The sequence below is a fragment of the Chrysemys picta genome, chromosome 2, assembly GCF_011386835.1.
Source record: "Chrysemys picta bellii isolate R12L10 chromosome 2, ASM1138683v2, whole genome shotgun sequence".
NCBI classification, from domain to species: domain Eukaryota; kingdom Metazoa; phylum Chordata; order Testudines; family Emydidae; genus Chrysemys; species Chrysemys picta.
Genome location: NC_088792.1, coordinates 68,450,551 through 68,465,455, shown reverse-complemented (window position 1 = coordinate 68,465,455; position 14,905 = coordinate 68,450,551). Strand labels below are relative to the sequence as shown.

General features: G+C 36.4%; 1 protein-coding gene across 8 annotated transcripts in view; it reads left to right on the top strand.

Moving 5' to 3' along the window:
• The window catches only part of ANKRD28 (ankyrin repeat domain 28), a 215,328-nt gene that overhangs the window by 69,821 nt on the left and 130,602 nt on the right, over nt 1-14,905 (top strand). For 4 of the 8 annotated variants that reach the window (XR_010599151.1, XM_005297028.5, XM_042861915.2 and 1 more), the window contains one exon: nt 4,389-4,472. The exons of 1 other annotated variant lie outside the window; for it this stretch is intronic. Coding sequence is in view for 5 of the 7 variants with exons in the window: in XM_005297028.5 (XP_005297085.1) it covers nt 4,389-4,472 (84 nt within the window). In the remaining 2 variants the exon portion in view is untranslated. Of the gene's footprint in view, nt 1-2,644; nt 2,741-3,027; nt 3,226-4,388; nt 4,473-14,905 lie in introns of those variants that run through there. 3 more of the 8 variants (XM_065587046.1, XM_065587045.1, XM_005297026.5) reach the window with 3 other exon arrangements.

Sequence of the window (14,905 nt, the reverse complement as noted above, 5' to 3'; positions counted from 1 at the left end):
GTGTCCTGGACTGGTACATAGGACTTCAGAGTAAGAATACTTTAAAGAGGCCTCAGATAAGAACATAAGAATAGCCATACTTGGTCAGACTAATGGTCCATTTAGCCCAGTATCCTGCTTCTGACTGTGACCAATGCCAGTTACTTCAAAGGGAAAGAACAGAAGAGGGCATTCGCCAAGTGATCCACCCCCTGTTGTCTATTCCTTGCATCTGACAATCAGAGTCCTTAGGGACACCCAGAGCATGTGGGTTCATCCCTGATCACCTGGACTAATAGCCATTGATTGACCTATCTTCCAGGAAATTATCTAATGCTTTTTTGAACCCGGTTATATTTTTGGCCTTCACAATCCGGCAGTGAGTTCCACAGGTTGACTGTACATTGTGTGAAGTACTTCCTTATGTTTGTTTTAAACCTGCTGCCTATTAAATTAATTGGGTGACCCCTACTTCTTGTGTTATGTGAAGGGGTAAATAACACTTCCTTGTTTACTTTCTGCATATGATTCATGATTTTATAGCTCTGTTTCATATCCCGCCTTAGTCATCACTTTTCCAAGCTGAACAGTCTCAATCTTTTTAATCTTTCCTCATATGGAAGCTATTCCATACCCTTAATCATTTTTGTTGCTCTTCTCTGTACTTTTTCCATTTCTAATATATCATTTTTGAGACGGCAATCAGAACTGCATGTGGTATTCAAGATGTGGGTATACCAAGGATTTATATAGTGGCATTATATTTTCTGTTTCCTAATGGTTCCTAATATTCTGTTAAGTTTTTTGACTGCTGCTGCACATTGAACTGATGTTTTCAGAGAACTATTGATGATGACTCCAAGATCTTTCTTGAGTGTTAACTGCTAGGTTAGACCCCATCATTTTGGATTGTGTTTTCCAATGTGCATTACTTTGCATTTTCAACATCGAATTTCATCTGCCATTTTGTTGCCCAGTCACCTAGATCATTCAACCTGTTCTCCTTTTATAGATTCTGAATTGATCAGTGATTGACAGCCATCAAAAAATCTTTATATTGTCTAGTAGGAACAAAAAAAACACGATTTGCTTAACAGAAGCATTTCCAACAGTTTATAGCACATGATGCAGTTGTATAATATGCCCACAGACCAGTACAGTTACTTTAAGCAAATTTAGGTCAAAATATAAATTCAACGTGTTGGAGGACTGTGAGATTAATGAAGGCTACGTTATGCTTTGAGTCATTTTTCAAACTTCCATATATGTGTGTGTGTGTGTGTGTATCTAGTAGCAAAAGTAATGTTTATGGTAAATAATGGTTAGTTATCTTTAAAGTAACTAACCATTAAAATCTAGTTTTATATCTTAGTTTGTAAGGGATTTCTATTTAAAATACTCTTTTTGTCTTCAGAGAGTTAAATGAGGACTGCTCTGTTGTTCTGTACAGTAACATGTGAAAGCAGTTAGAATGTTGGAATTGTTTACTTGCCTAAATTGTCAGTCAGCAGAGCCAGTACACCAGATTCCTTTGTGGCTTTTAGTGGAAAATGTTAAACACTCACTCTTTCGCCAATTATAGAATTTTTACGTGTGAGCTGAATTAGTCACAAAACTGGCACAAACATTCTAACTGTGATGGCTGCCCAAAAGGCACTATTTATTTATTTGCTAGAGGAAGTTGCATCCAGAGCAGTAGCTCAGTTCTCTGGTAAGTGTAACATGTGAGCATTACTAGGCATTTCATCCTGCAGGTCTGCAGTCTGTGCTCTTTAGACTATTGCTCAGTTCGAATGCTGCTGTGGATGTGAACTGTGCTCTATAATGACCAATTCAGGCAGAAGGATTTCAAAGCTTTGCAAGAGCATCTTCTGAACGAACACACAATCTAAAAATCAGCGACAGAAAATTGATATATAGTATTTAACCCTGGAGGAAAATCAGGTTGGCACAGAGACAGACGTTTGCATAAAGAAGTTGGCTCAAAGAAGATGCACAGAGTCTCATTTTTTTCCACAGTCTGAATGAAGACTACAACGGAAGCTGTATTCACATGGTGATCAAAAGAAACACTTGAGTGATGAACTGCTGTTGCAGGAAAAGTCTAAGGCAGTAATTCGAGCTCTTCGTGCCTTAGTAGCTTGCTTGTTTTGCGGAAGCATTCTTCCTTAACAGCATTTCTGCATAGTGAGTTGCCTGTTGGAGCAGCACAGCAACTGCCTGATGGAGGAAAAATGAATGCTCTGCATTGCTTGTATCACTGATGGAGTAAAGCTATCTACGTTTCTGTCATTTGGGAAATCTGGATTAAACAGGCAATATTATTATTCCAGGAGTCCCATTGTCCCTTGTGGTCTGACTCATTGCATGTAAATATACTGCAGTTCTGCTGTACATTGCGGAGATTTTTATTACATAGGGAAGAATTGTCAACCTTGGAATATCATGTTGTGAATCATTGCTGAAAAATAGATTGTGTGAAGTATTCCTGACATTAAGACAAATGAAGTTCCAAAATTGGAGAATAAGCTCCTGAAATATTTAGGACAGTGGTGTTTATTTTCAGTCATCGGAAAGCCTAGCACTGTAAATTGGAGACTGACCTTGCAAGACTGGCTATAGCTGTGATCATCTCTGTCAGAGCAATTGTTCCTTGTTTCATTCTATACAGAATGGTGTCATGCAACCTACAACAATGATTTCACTGTGTGGATAAAGTTATTCTGTAGAAGTAGCAATATTAACAAAGGCAGATTTTCTGGTAAAAGGACATACTATAGATATTTACGATATTGAAATTTCTACCGTAACCTAGTTAGAGCTGAGAATAGTTTTAGTACATTTTTCACAAATTCACTGTTGTAGTACAGGAGGATGAAACCTTGTTTTTAAAAAAAGGATATATTTTTTTTAAAAAACAGCATTGTTTGAACATCTCAGGGTGTTAAATGAAATATAGTGGGGGAAAAAGTCCTTTTTTTTTTTTTTTAAGTTTTAAAACACCAGCAATAGTGTTAACCAGTTATGTTTGTGAGTGTATACTTGGGAGGTAAAAGTACTTTCTGTGCTGTCCCAGCTGTGGTTACTACTGTGTTGTTCTGAATACAGTTTTTTTTTCAAACGGATCGAATGAGTCGAGTGTGTATTGTTGTTTTGGAGGAGGTTGAAGATGATTCTCCCACATTTTTTTCCAAACTACCTCAGGAAATCACATCTGTACGTCCTTCACCTTCTGGAAATGTGTTGGTAAGATATGTCCTCTGTAATAGTGCTGCAAAGGTCTAGTGATGCTTATCATAGGATTTACATGACTAAGCAAAGTAGCACCTGGGTTACTTTATATGTTGAATGAATAGTTCTTTAGTGAAGTCAAAACCACCTATGTTAAGCACCATGATATTTAAAACTTAGTGATGGAATTAAAACTTGTTAAAACTTGTAAGGGCTCCCTTTTTTGTGTGTAACAATATTTTTGAAGCAGAGTTAACAAATCTCAACTTTGTAGCTAGTTTTATGATAGTACAGTTTTTCCAGCGAGCTTGACAAAATGACATTTGCAGTAAACATTTTCTCTGCTACTTGTTATTGGTTTATCTGTTCAGTACCACTTTAGAAACTGATGTAACCTCTATAATGTGATAATAAGCTGTGTGTATTTTGAGAATTGGTATAGTATCCAGGGTATCTCAAGCAATATCAGTTGCACACTAAAATAAAAAGTTATCAAAGTCAGATTATAGATGTAATGTAGCTGTGCATTCATGTTATCACTTACCAGAAGCACTGAAGAAAATTTGCTTTCTTGAAAACAAAAATTATTTTACTTTGTCACGTAATTTGCTGCTTTACTTAGATCATGATATCATATCAGGAAATCTAGTTATATTTAGTAATGCCTGTGTGTATGTGTGCATTTGTTTCCATATCATTCAAATATACTCTGCTTCCTTATTCTTCTTCAAACACATGAGAACTTTTTAATTTTACTAATTTACTAATGTAAAATGAGTTTTACATATATTTTGAATAGTATATAATGTATCCTAGACTACCTGATCTTACTTTGCCACAGGAATTTTATTTTAGAAGTCTTTTTTTAACCATTAGTTAAAAACCTAGAAAAATCTAGAAAACTTTTTTTTTTTTATCCAGTGGTTCATTAGTTTGTGTACAAGTTTGTAAAGTATATTGCGGGTTTGGGGAGGGAGGGAAAGGCAGTTAATTGACTTCCTTCAAGCCAAATTTTTGCAATATTAAAATAGTTTGGGTTTTTTTCATGTTGCTACTCGGAACACCTTCCTTAATCTTGATTTGGTATATGACCATTATGTTGTCATAAAAAAAATACATGTAGGAGTAATGCATGGAATGTATGTTTGTTTTTAAACTACTACTTTCTTTTGTTTCAGCCACCATTGGTTCAAGCTATATTTAATGGGGACCCTGATGAAGTTCGAGCATTAATATTTAAGAAAGAAGATGTTAACTTTCAGGTAAAGAGAAACATGCCCTTTAGTTTTGAGACTAAATTAATTTCATTTTGGTACAGTTCCAACTCTTTAATGTTCTTATCACTTCAAAATAGTGCTTATTTGCAGATATTTATGAATGTTTTGACTGTTACATAAAACATAACTACATAGATTAGGATCCTAATCTCCTTATTTAGACAAATTTCACCTTGAATTTAATAGCTTTGGCTTTGGAAGCACTGCAGTATGAAGGGTTTAAATGTAAAAATGGTCCTGTGGGAGAGAAGGAAATGAAATTCACTTTGTCTGGATTTTTGTACTAAATTTATTTAAAGAAAAAATAATTCTGTTTCTTACTCGTGAACTCTTAGACTTCCAATTTCCAGTTTCATTGCACAAAAATAACCATAAAGCTTGTTTACATTAAAGCATTAAAGTTGACTAGAAAATAGGAATATTTTAGGTCTGTGATGTTTTGTGGAGTCTGTCTATTCATTTTTAATCAAAGGATGCACAAAAGTCAACATGTAAGTACAGTAAATAATTGAGAAATTGTACAGACAACTTTTATTTAGGCAGAAAACATGATCTTGGAAGGATTTTAAAATACAAATCCTAAAAACAAATCATAGAATCATAGAATATCAGGGTTGGAAGGGACCTCAGCAGGTCATCTAGTCCAACCCCCTGCTCAAAGCAGGACCTAATCCCAACTAAATTATCCCAGCCAGGGCTTTGTCAAACCTGACCTTAAAAACCTCTAAGGAAGGAGATTCCACCACCTCCCTAGGTAACCCATTCCAAATATGTTTATGCATTCATTTAAAATTGGAAGCCCTTGTTCTTTTGTTTTATAACCCTGCAGTGTTGCAAACCCAAACAGATTTTTTGTTTGTTATATTGAAATGAAGTTGACCTGTCCAGTTTCATCATTTGAGTGAAATACAAAAGTTAAAACCACATAACTGGTGAAAGGTAAAGTACATCTTCAACTATTAATAATTTAAGGTGCAAGACATCAGTAAGGAATTTCATGTAACATACAATTTTTAACTTGATAGTGTCCCATTAGAAGATGAGCCTTAATAATCGGCTACTGTCACTTTGCTTTTAAAAAACACTTACAATTTGCACATATAAGGTCTTCATGCAGCAGTTTCTTTCCTCCCATTTGTAACTTCCCAAATTGGTCCTAAAGGGATTAGTTGTCCTAAAGGGATTAGTTGTCCTAAAGCGTTAATACTGACCACTAGATCCAACATAGTTGGATGCTATCCAGTGAAACACCAAAAAATTACTGTTTATAATTACAAAATTGGGAATATATAGAGTCTAAAACAAAAGCTTATTAAAAAATATATATTTAGACATTTGAAAGCATTTTGAATGAGATTATGGGGCCGATCCAGTGCTCATTAAAATATGTGAGTATCTCCATTGACTTCATGGACCTTAGATTGTGTCTTGTGTGAATAAATACTGTGTGACTTGTCGGTCCGAAAGTGTTGTTTTACAAGGTTAAATTTAATGAGATTTAGTAATTTCCTATAAGAAGTTGCAAAAAAAATTGACTTTGGGTGAGAGAGATCAGTTGTTTCTCCACTTTTCTTTTGTTTTTGTTTTTTACTTTTCACACTGTGATTGATACCTTTGTAAGCCTTCCTGTTGCAGTACTTCAGCTCTCTGATATCATTTCAGACTCTTCTGTGATGCTCACTTTTATAGAAGTTGCACCTGATAGTTTTAAAAGAGGATGCTTTTTTATGGATACCAAAGTAGTTCATATGTTTCAGAAGGAAGCTTAGTTCATGTGATGTGATATATAACTTAATATGCTTATAAAATTTTTAAAAAGTTGATTCTTTTCATATGTGCACTTTGACCACATCTTGTACATTCTTTATTATTTTAAAAACCTGATTAGTATTTAATAAGTTAGTCACTTTACTCATGCTTTTCAGTACATAAATAAAACTTAATTTTTATAAATTTGGTTCTTGTAAACAAGTTTTATTAGTAGAAGTTGGCTTTTTAATTAAATTATTTTCCATTTCTTTTACTTGAAGCAAAAGCGTCTATTAGTTTTCAGCATGTGTGCAATGTCTTTCCAGCACAACCTCTTGTCAGTCAAATGGAATCAGTTCACAAACATGGATAAACAGATGCACAATCCAATTAGGTAGGGGGTCATATAATTGTTAAAGAATTTATTGGAAGAGAGATACTTTTGACTGATAAGCAGTTATGTGGGAAAAAAACAGGAAAAAACAAAATACTCATAACTCGTGTTTAAATCCTTAGATTTTAATGCTTTATTGCCTCAAAAACAATCTTGGAGGGAAACATGTCTTAGGCATATCATGTCTTTGCCTATTCATATGCAAAGATGTGCTTAGAAACATAGGCTTTGGCAGACATGCTCTTCTCCCCAGAGCAGCTTCCCAGTCACCCTCTCTAATGTAGACAGGTACTTGTCACCCGCAGTGCCTCCTCCTTCAGTGCTGGCCCTGCTACCGTTGGGGAGGTGGGAAGTACAGTTTTCTTAACAGTATGTTCACGTGCAGCCCTTATCACAGCCTGTTTTCCAGTTGCTTACAAACACACATCCTCGCCCCCCTCCCCTTTTTTTTTTTTTTTTTTGAGGGAACTGAGGAAGCCTGTTTGGTGAATAGTTTAGTTCTTGGTCTTTTGTTTTTTATTTTGACCTGGCTGACACAGGCTATTTATGAGATGGCTAGGATCCTTAGTGTCCCAACCATCCCCTCACAATCTAAATTTCCATCTTAATTATATGCCATCATTGGCAGTGGGAAGGAAAAGGTGGAGAAAATGCAGTTTTCATGATTTGACAATAAAGGTAAGAGTTGCATTAGACTATTTAACTGTTGAGAATTATATTGGGAAACAATGACAAACAATGTGTGTATGTTTCTCCAAGTCACCATCCAGAAACTTCAGCAGTGGTCTAAGGAATTCTTTATTCATGGTCCATAATGCCTCTTGCTGCTTTTCTGAGCAACTATTATTGTGCAGTCAGTATTCTTATAGTTGGAGGATAGTATCCTTTTGTGGGTGGTGGGTTATTTATCATCTTATTTTTCTGTGGGTTGTAGTTCTGTCTCTGAGCTGAATTTATCAAATTAACTTTTCATCTCGTATGGAGCCATCTGACAAAGTCAAGAAGGATGTTGCATGAGCATTCTCGATGTAGTGTCTTGTGTGACATTTTTTCTCTGATCGCTCAGTTTCATGTATCTTTTAAGATCATTGTGGATGTTTATATAAAATATTTCATATTCTAATAGTCTGACAATGTTTTTGTAGTTTTGTGGCATCTGTTTATTTTATTGACGCAAAGTGAGATATATCTATGTAGTATAATGTTTGACTTCTTAAAACTAAGTGGTGATTGTTACCACAATATCAGTATTAAATGCCTAAAGATCATGACCAGGCTGGGCTCCATTGTGCATTTGACAAATAATAAAATACAAGTATCAGAGGGGTAGCCGTGTTAGTCTGTATTCACAAAAACAACGTGGAGTCCGGTGGCACCTTAAAGATTAACAGATTTAGTGGATGAAGATGAAGTGGGGTTTTTTACCCACAAAAGCTTATGCCCAAATAAATCTGTTAGTCTTTAAGGTGCCACCGGATTCCTCGTTATAATAAAAGACAATCCCTAGATTGTGTGTTTTCCAGTCAGACTGGCCCTAAAAAGGATTCACTCAATTTTTTAACTGTCAAAATTTAATGTTTAGCGTTCATGCTACTAGATAGGGAAATTTGGTTATAGGGTATGAAATAAACTTAAAATTGATTCCCTAATGTGTAAAACCTATTACATATAACAAAATGTGCAAAGATAGCACCAAATGCCTTTTGACAACAAAATAAATACTCTATTGTAAGGCTGTCACTCTTTCTTAGTTTATCCTCTAGTGTCAAGGTGCCATACAAGAAGAATTCTCAGGTTAGAGATGGTCTTTCATATTATGAGCTGCTGTGCATAACAGAGAGACAACAAGATAGCAAATTTTAGTTATGTTCCGGAAAAAGGCTGTTATGAACTGATATTGGATGCCTTATCTTGCGTCTTAATATCAGTTTAGACTAACAAATTTTGTATTATGGTCAGCACTAGAATTGTAACATAGCAGTGAAAGAGCAACTATAATTTCTCAAACTGGTCTGTGACTTGCAAAAAGGTCAATAAAGATTTTCAGTGGAGGTTTGGAGAGTGCATTTTTGCAAACAATGCAATTTGAGAATGCAGATTGTTGTTGAACTCAGTAGAATTTTTCATATTCTCATTATGCACAATCTAATTGGTGTTCATGGTAACAAATGCTGCTACAGTTATGGTTACATCCAGAGTTGCCATTAAAATCCTGATTACACTTGCTCTCTTAGGAGGGCTGAACCTTTCATACTTGATCTCAGCCCAAGGATAAAGGTCTAATCTCTTCCAGAACGTGTCTACAGTCTTAATATGCCATTTACTTGTTTAGGCAGCCATTAAATCCAAAATAGCTCCCCTTCTGCAAAACTCCTACTCTTTGCAAGAGTGGTATTCCTGTGCTGACATGCATATACCAAATGCATATACAAACTGCCTAAAGTGGATTTGTGAAATCTCTCAGTTGGCTTACTTATAAAATGGGTGATACTGGACTGCCATCTAGGGTAGTGTATTGTCTTGCTAAATATATTTCTGTGCATTTCAGTGCCCTTTTTTAAAGGAGCGAAGGGCTGGTCAGTGGTTAGGGCACTGGCCTAGGACTTGGTTGACTTGGGTTCAAATCCTTGTTCCATCCCTGCTTGTGACCTTGGGAAAAATCACTTCGCCTCTCTGCGTCATACTTCCCCATCCGTAAAATGACTTTAGTAACCTCACAGGGGTTGTGTGGATAAATAAATTAAAGGTTATGAGATGCTCAAACACTACAGTAATGGGGGTTGTATAAATACCTAAGACAGAAATAAAGAACAATTTAAAGAAGTGCTCAGATACTATGGTACTGGATGGCAGTATATAACCTAAAATAGATGAAACAGCAATAGAAATGAGTTGAACTCATGGTCACCGGGTTGCCATCTCAGTGCACTAACCCTAGGATGTGAGATTTGGTTAGGGAGTGTCTCCCCTTCTTGCAGAATGTTACTCGTACTTGCCCGTACAGTAGAACAGGCAAGCCAGAAAAGCAGAACATTTTGGTATACTTGAGAACTCTGAACACATAGATAAATATGCATGTTGAATATTTTTGCTTTGAGACGCATTTTTAGAATTATTGTAATATATTGGCAATTATTGAATGACTTGATAGTCAGTTGCTGGATAATTCAATGCATGTCTGCTACGCTAACATGCGGTGGGGGTGCAATCTTAGACTTTAGGTCTAACAAATAGTGTAGTACTATATCCTTAATATAAACTTGATTTTTCACTTTTAATATTGTGTAGCATGGCATGCAAGGAAAAGGGTTTTAAGAATTGATCATTTTATGTTCAGTAGCCTTTTTTGCTTTGTAACTAATTGTTTATATCAAATGGCTATAAATCACATGATGTTCTGCATGGTTCTGTGCACATAGGTTTTTCTTTTTTCAATAAAACATAATTTTATTATAGCTTAATACAAAAAAATTAACTGAATTTGCATATTAGTTGCTGAGTGAAATATTTGGGTTTCTGAGTTACTCATTGTAAGCAATGAATAGTTTTTTGTAGTTTACAAAAGCACTATTGTGAGAGCTTACCAGCTGCTGTCTTAAATGGATTAGATCAGTCAGAGCAGTTTTAATTAACATTAAATTAATTTAAAATGGTATTTGCACACGACAGCCTGTCTACACTAGGGTGCGCTACATTGCTAACACTGATGGAGCTGAACTGGTGCTAGCAACAGTGAGAAATTTTTGTAGATAGCTTATGTAGGGTTCAGCCACGATTTCTGAAAGGGAACTAAACATGATTTTGTTCTGCTTGTCTACAGTTGCAGTCAAACCATTTCAGCACCAGTTCAGCTGTACCTTTTGTCAGTGATGGGTAGACTTTTTGGTAGACACAGCCATGGGTATAACAAGTCTTCTCTCTGCCTATACTAGCAAGAATAACTTGTTTGTTTAGGGCACTACCAAATTTCCAGTCCATTTTGGTAAATTTCACAGTCACAGGATTTTAAAAATCTTAAATTTCACAGTTTCAGATATTTAAATCTGAAATTTCAAGGTGTTGTAACTGTGGGGGTCTCGACCCAAATGGAGGTAGTGGGGGAGTCGCAAGGCTATTGTAGGGGGTTGCTGTATTGCCAGCCTTACTTCTGTGCTGCTGTTGGTGGCGGTGCTGCCTTCAGAGCTTTGCTGGCGGAGGTTCCTGGAGGTGAGTCTGACCTGGCCCCAGGGGTGGCCTGTGAAGCGGAAGAGGAAGTCTCGTCCCTCCCCAACTTGGCCAGGACTCGTAGCTACAGCTCGGTACCCAGTCCAGTCCATCCCCAGCTCCAGGCCCAGCACTCGATTTGTGACCCCTTATCACAGCGCACTGGGGTGTCGCCCACTCGTAAGGTTGGCCATGCCCTCCGCCACAAAGTGATCCTAAAGAATACCTGAAAAACCTGTAAATTCTGTCCTGTTGAGTACATACTCTAATCTCTCTTTCTTAAAGTGGTTATAATCACTGTATAAAACTGAGGTAATTTCTTTTTAAAGAGCAAAATAGCCTGTCCTTTGAGCCATTGACCTGTATTCTGTTTCAATGGCAGATTTTTTTTAATGCATAAATACATTGTAATCATTATAAATGTAAATAAGCTAATAACCTAAAAGCAAAACTTTGGCCCAATTTTGTTTTGGAATAGCCCACTTTTTAAATGTTTGAAAAACCAAAAAAAGTAAGAAACAACACCCGAAAAACAAAAAACCACAAGTGAATAGTATTCTGATTCTAAAAAACCAACAGTATTTGCAAAAAACATTCAAGTTTTGGAATAAGTGATCTTTATGTAATTTACCTATAATGTTTACATGTAAACATACAAATATTTACCTGACTGTGAATATGCTCACTTTGGCACAAAAATGTTTAGAACTCCAAACAGATTTTAAGTGCTGTACCACCTTTCCCATAAAATGTTAATAGTGTTTATTAAATGCAGTTGGTATTATTTTTCAAACTATTTTTGATTGGTTTTTATTTGGGAAAAATGGTCAACTTAACGGATAACTCTTTTGCTAACCTGCCAAAAAATTATTTAGTAAAACTGCTTCATTCATAGAAATTTTGTATAAAGATGTTTACATAATTGAGAGTCCATTTATCTTTTCCAAGTTTGGAAAAAGAGTGGATTTGCAGCAGGTACTGTGCTTGGGAAAGGACTTTGTATTTATTTGCATGGTTGAAAATACTGGGATATTTTCTGCTTAAGGAGAGTTAATCTTTATCTATGTTTTTAAATGATTCAGTGATTGGTACCAGTTGTAGTAAGACAGTTGCATCCTTTGTTGGATTGAGTACTGTAGTAACCTTTTGTGTGCGTGGGTTTTCTAAGAAATATCATGAAAATTAAGTGCTGGCGATCAAATGTATTGTAACAAAGGGCACTAATTAAAGTCTCAGATCAGGCTTTTTAAAGAGCTCTGCGCTTGTTATATATAAAATAATTTAATTGGAATTTCATGTTGCTGTTCCAAGGCATCCATTACATATTACACCAAATATAACCTACAGTACAATGGACTATTAAGTATGAATGGAAGCATACAAGGTTCGCTTGCAACAAAGCATACTGGGGGAGCAGGAGTTTTTACTTGCATTAATTCAAATCACGGAATAGAAATAGTAGGCAAAACTGTAGCCAGATGTTCTCTGCAGCAATAGGTGTGAGGGGTCTATGCTGCAATCTTGTAAACAAATGAACTTAATGGTTATTAGGAAACATTCCTTTATGTAGAGAAGGGCTAATGCAGTATTAAATTTTTGAATATATCTAGTACAACATTTAAACCAAAATAATCCAATATTTGTGAATAAATGTAAATTGGAATAACATGTCATGAAAAATATACTGTAGATAAGGCAAATTACATTTTTCCAGGTGCGCCTGAAGTTGGCTGGCATGAAATATGCTATGGAAATAATGTCAAGTGTATAAAATGGTCACACAAACACTGATGAATCTTTTTGCATGAACAGTACTTCATCCACTTATGGCAGTTGGTTTGAATTTAATAAACTTGCTATTCACCCTCCTAGAGGTACTGTTCAGGCATGTACAGATATCTCATAAATGATTTTATTTGGAGAAAGGAAGTGACTGTGTTTTGTTTTGTTTTTTGTTTTTTTTTTAATGGCTGTCTGACGGAGGTGTGTGTGTGTGTGTGTTAGAAGGAAATATCAGTAATTACATTCTCCAAAATTGCAACAAAAACATAACTTTTTCAAGTGTGGCTTTCATGCATAACATCTCTCAAATTAATGTGAGTTATTGTTACTGAAACCTCAAGCTGTTTTATTTAAATGCAAATTTAAAATTGATCATTCTCTTTTGTAGTCTTCCAACACTTCCTGATTCCAGGCAGGGGTTCGCTGTTGACACTAGAATGGATAGAAGACTTCAAGGGCTGCCTAGTTTTACAAATGCCATGGTGAAGGAGAGTCAGGAGAAATTTCCAAGAATGTAGAGTTCGAGGAGTCTGCCTGTGGCTGATTAGGGTGGGTAGGGTCAGGATTTTCTTGGCAGGAGGCATCAAGAAAGGAAATGGGGGAAGAGAACTGCTCTTACTCAGAATGTGAGAATAACTATGGATGGGTGCTACCCCATCCTTGCTGCCTCCTTTTGTTCTTTTTTTCTCTCTTCCTGTCCAGTCTGGTAGTATTAATACTGCTAATTACTATTTGTAATGCTGCAGCACCTAGAAACCACAGTTAAGAATACTTGTGTCAGGTGCTATACAAACGTAAATAAAACAATCCCCATTCCAAAGAGTTCATATTCTTGTATAATGAAAGGTACCATAAAGGGAGGACATAGACAAAAGGAAAATATGTGGATGGAAAAATGAGATAATAAATTGAACCTTTATGCATAGTAAACCATCTTAGCTCACCACTTCCTTAGACTTTATCAGGTGGCAGTGCTTTGTAGGCAGCATGGCAGGTACTTGCTTTTCCCAAACTCCTCCTGGGCCACGGTCACCCTGACTCTGTCTACCGAAGACCTTCCATGGGCTCCCCTCTCCCTTCCCAGGAAATGCCCTATCTCAGATCATATACCTCGTACAGCTAGACAGTGTTCTGAAGTGAACCTTGAAGTGTACAGTAACAATAACTCACATTAATTTGAGAGTGTTCTGCCCCTTTCTGGATCCATGAATTGATGGAATCCTGCAAAAGAAGAGTACTATGAGGTAAAATATGACTTTTAAAATATTTTTTTTTTAAAACAAAATCCAGTCTTGGCTAGGTAGGGGTATATGTGTATGTGGTGGGGATTTTTGATGTCAATGATACTAAATTGTTCCCACCCCTCATAACACAAACTATGCTTTGAAGCCTTTCTAGGAGAGGAAAGGAAAAAGACTTTGGTCCACAATGTGAAATCCCCCGAGGTACAAACTGAACTGTTGAACAGTGTCCCCTTAACACTCTAGCCTGGGGTGCTTTTTACATGGCTTTACTGCCAGAACAGCCAACCCTGACCTGCTAATGCAGCCTTCAGCATGCAGATTCACTCCCAGCTAAATACATGAACACTCTGATGATCACTCATGAGAGACCCTAGAAATTCCTAGTCCTATATATTCCCTCAGAAATGTGTGTCTCTTGTATGTCCAGCATGCTACTGAACAATGCAAGGTCATAGAAAGTATGTCATTTCATCAAAGGAAAATGATAATGCACCAACCTTATTATCCCCTATGGAGTTTACTAGACACTTTAATCCAAACACACACTGGTTAAGATAAAACAAGTTTATTAACCTCCTAAGATTTTAATTGATTACAAGTGATAATGCATAAAAGTCAAGATTGGTTACAAAAGCAATAGGTATTAGCTTGCATATTACTCTTAACTTAACAAGCGAAGTATCCTTAAAAGCAAGGGTTTTGTCTCACCATATGCTGCTGTAAATTTCAAAGGCTGGGTCTCTGTTCAGCCTGGGATCACTCCCCCTTAGTTCAGTTCTTTTGAGAGTTGTTGATGTCATGAGCGGAGAGGTTGAAGTCAAGTGTTTTCCTCCCCCTTTTGTAACTCAGTTTCTTATGCTAGAAACGTCTTTGTTGAGTCATGGTGATACGTAGTCCATTGTGGATGTGAGGATTGAAATGTTCCTGTGATGCAATGTAAACTTCTTGTTTACATCTTCCCGTTGCTGAAGAATGGCCACCTATGCCAGTGGTCACTCTTTAACACCTGTCTGGGGTGCTAGTGTGTCTTTGTCTCTGAAAAAGTG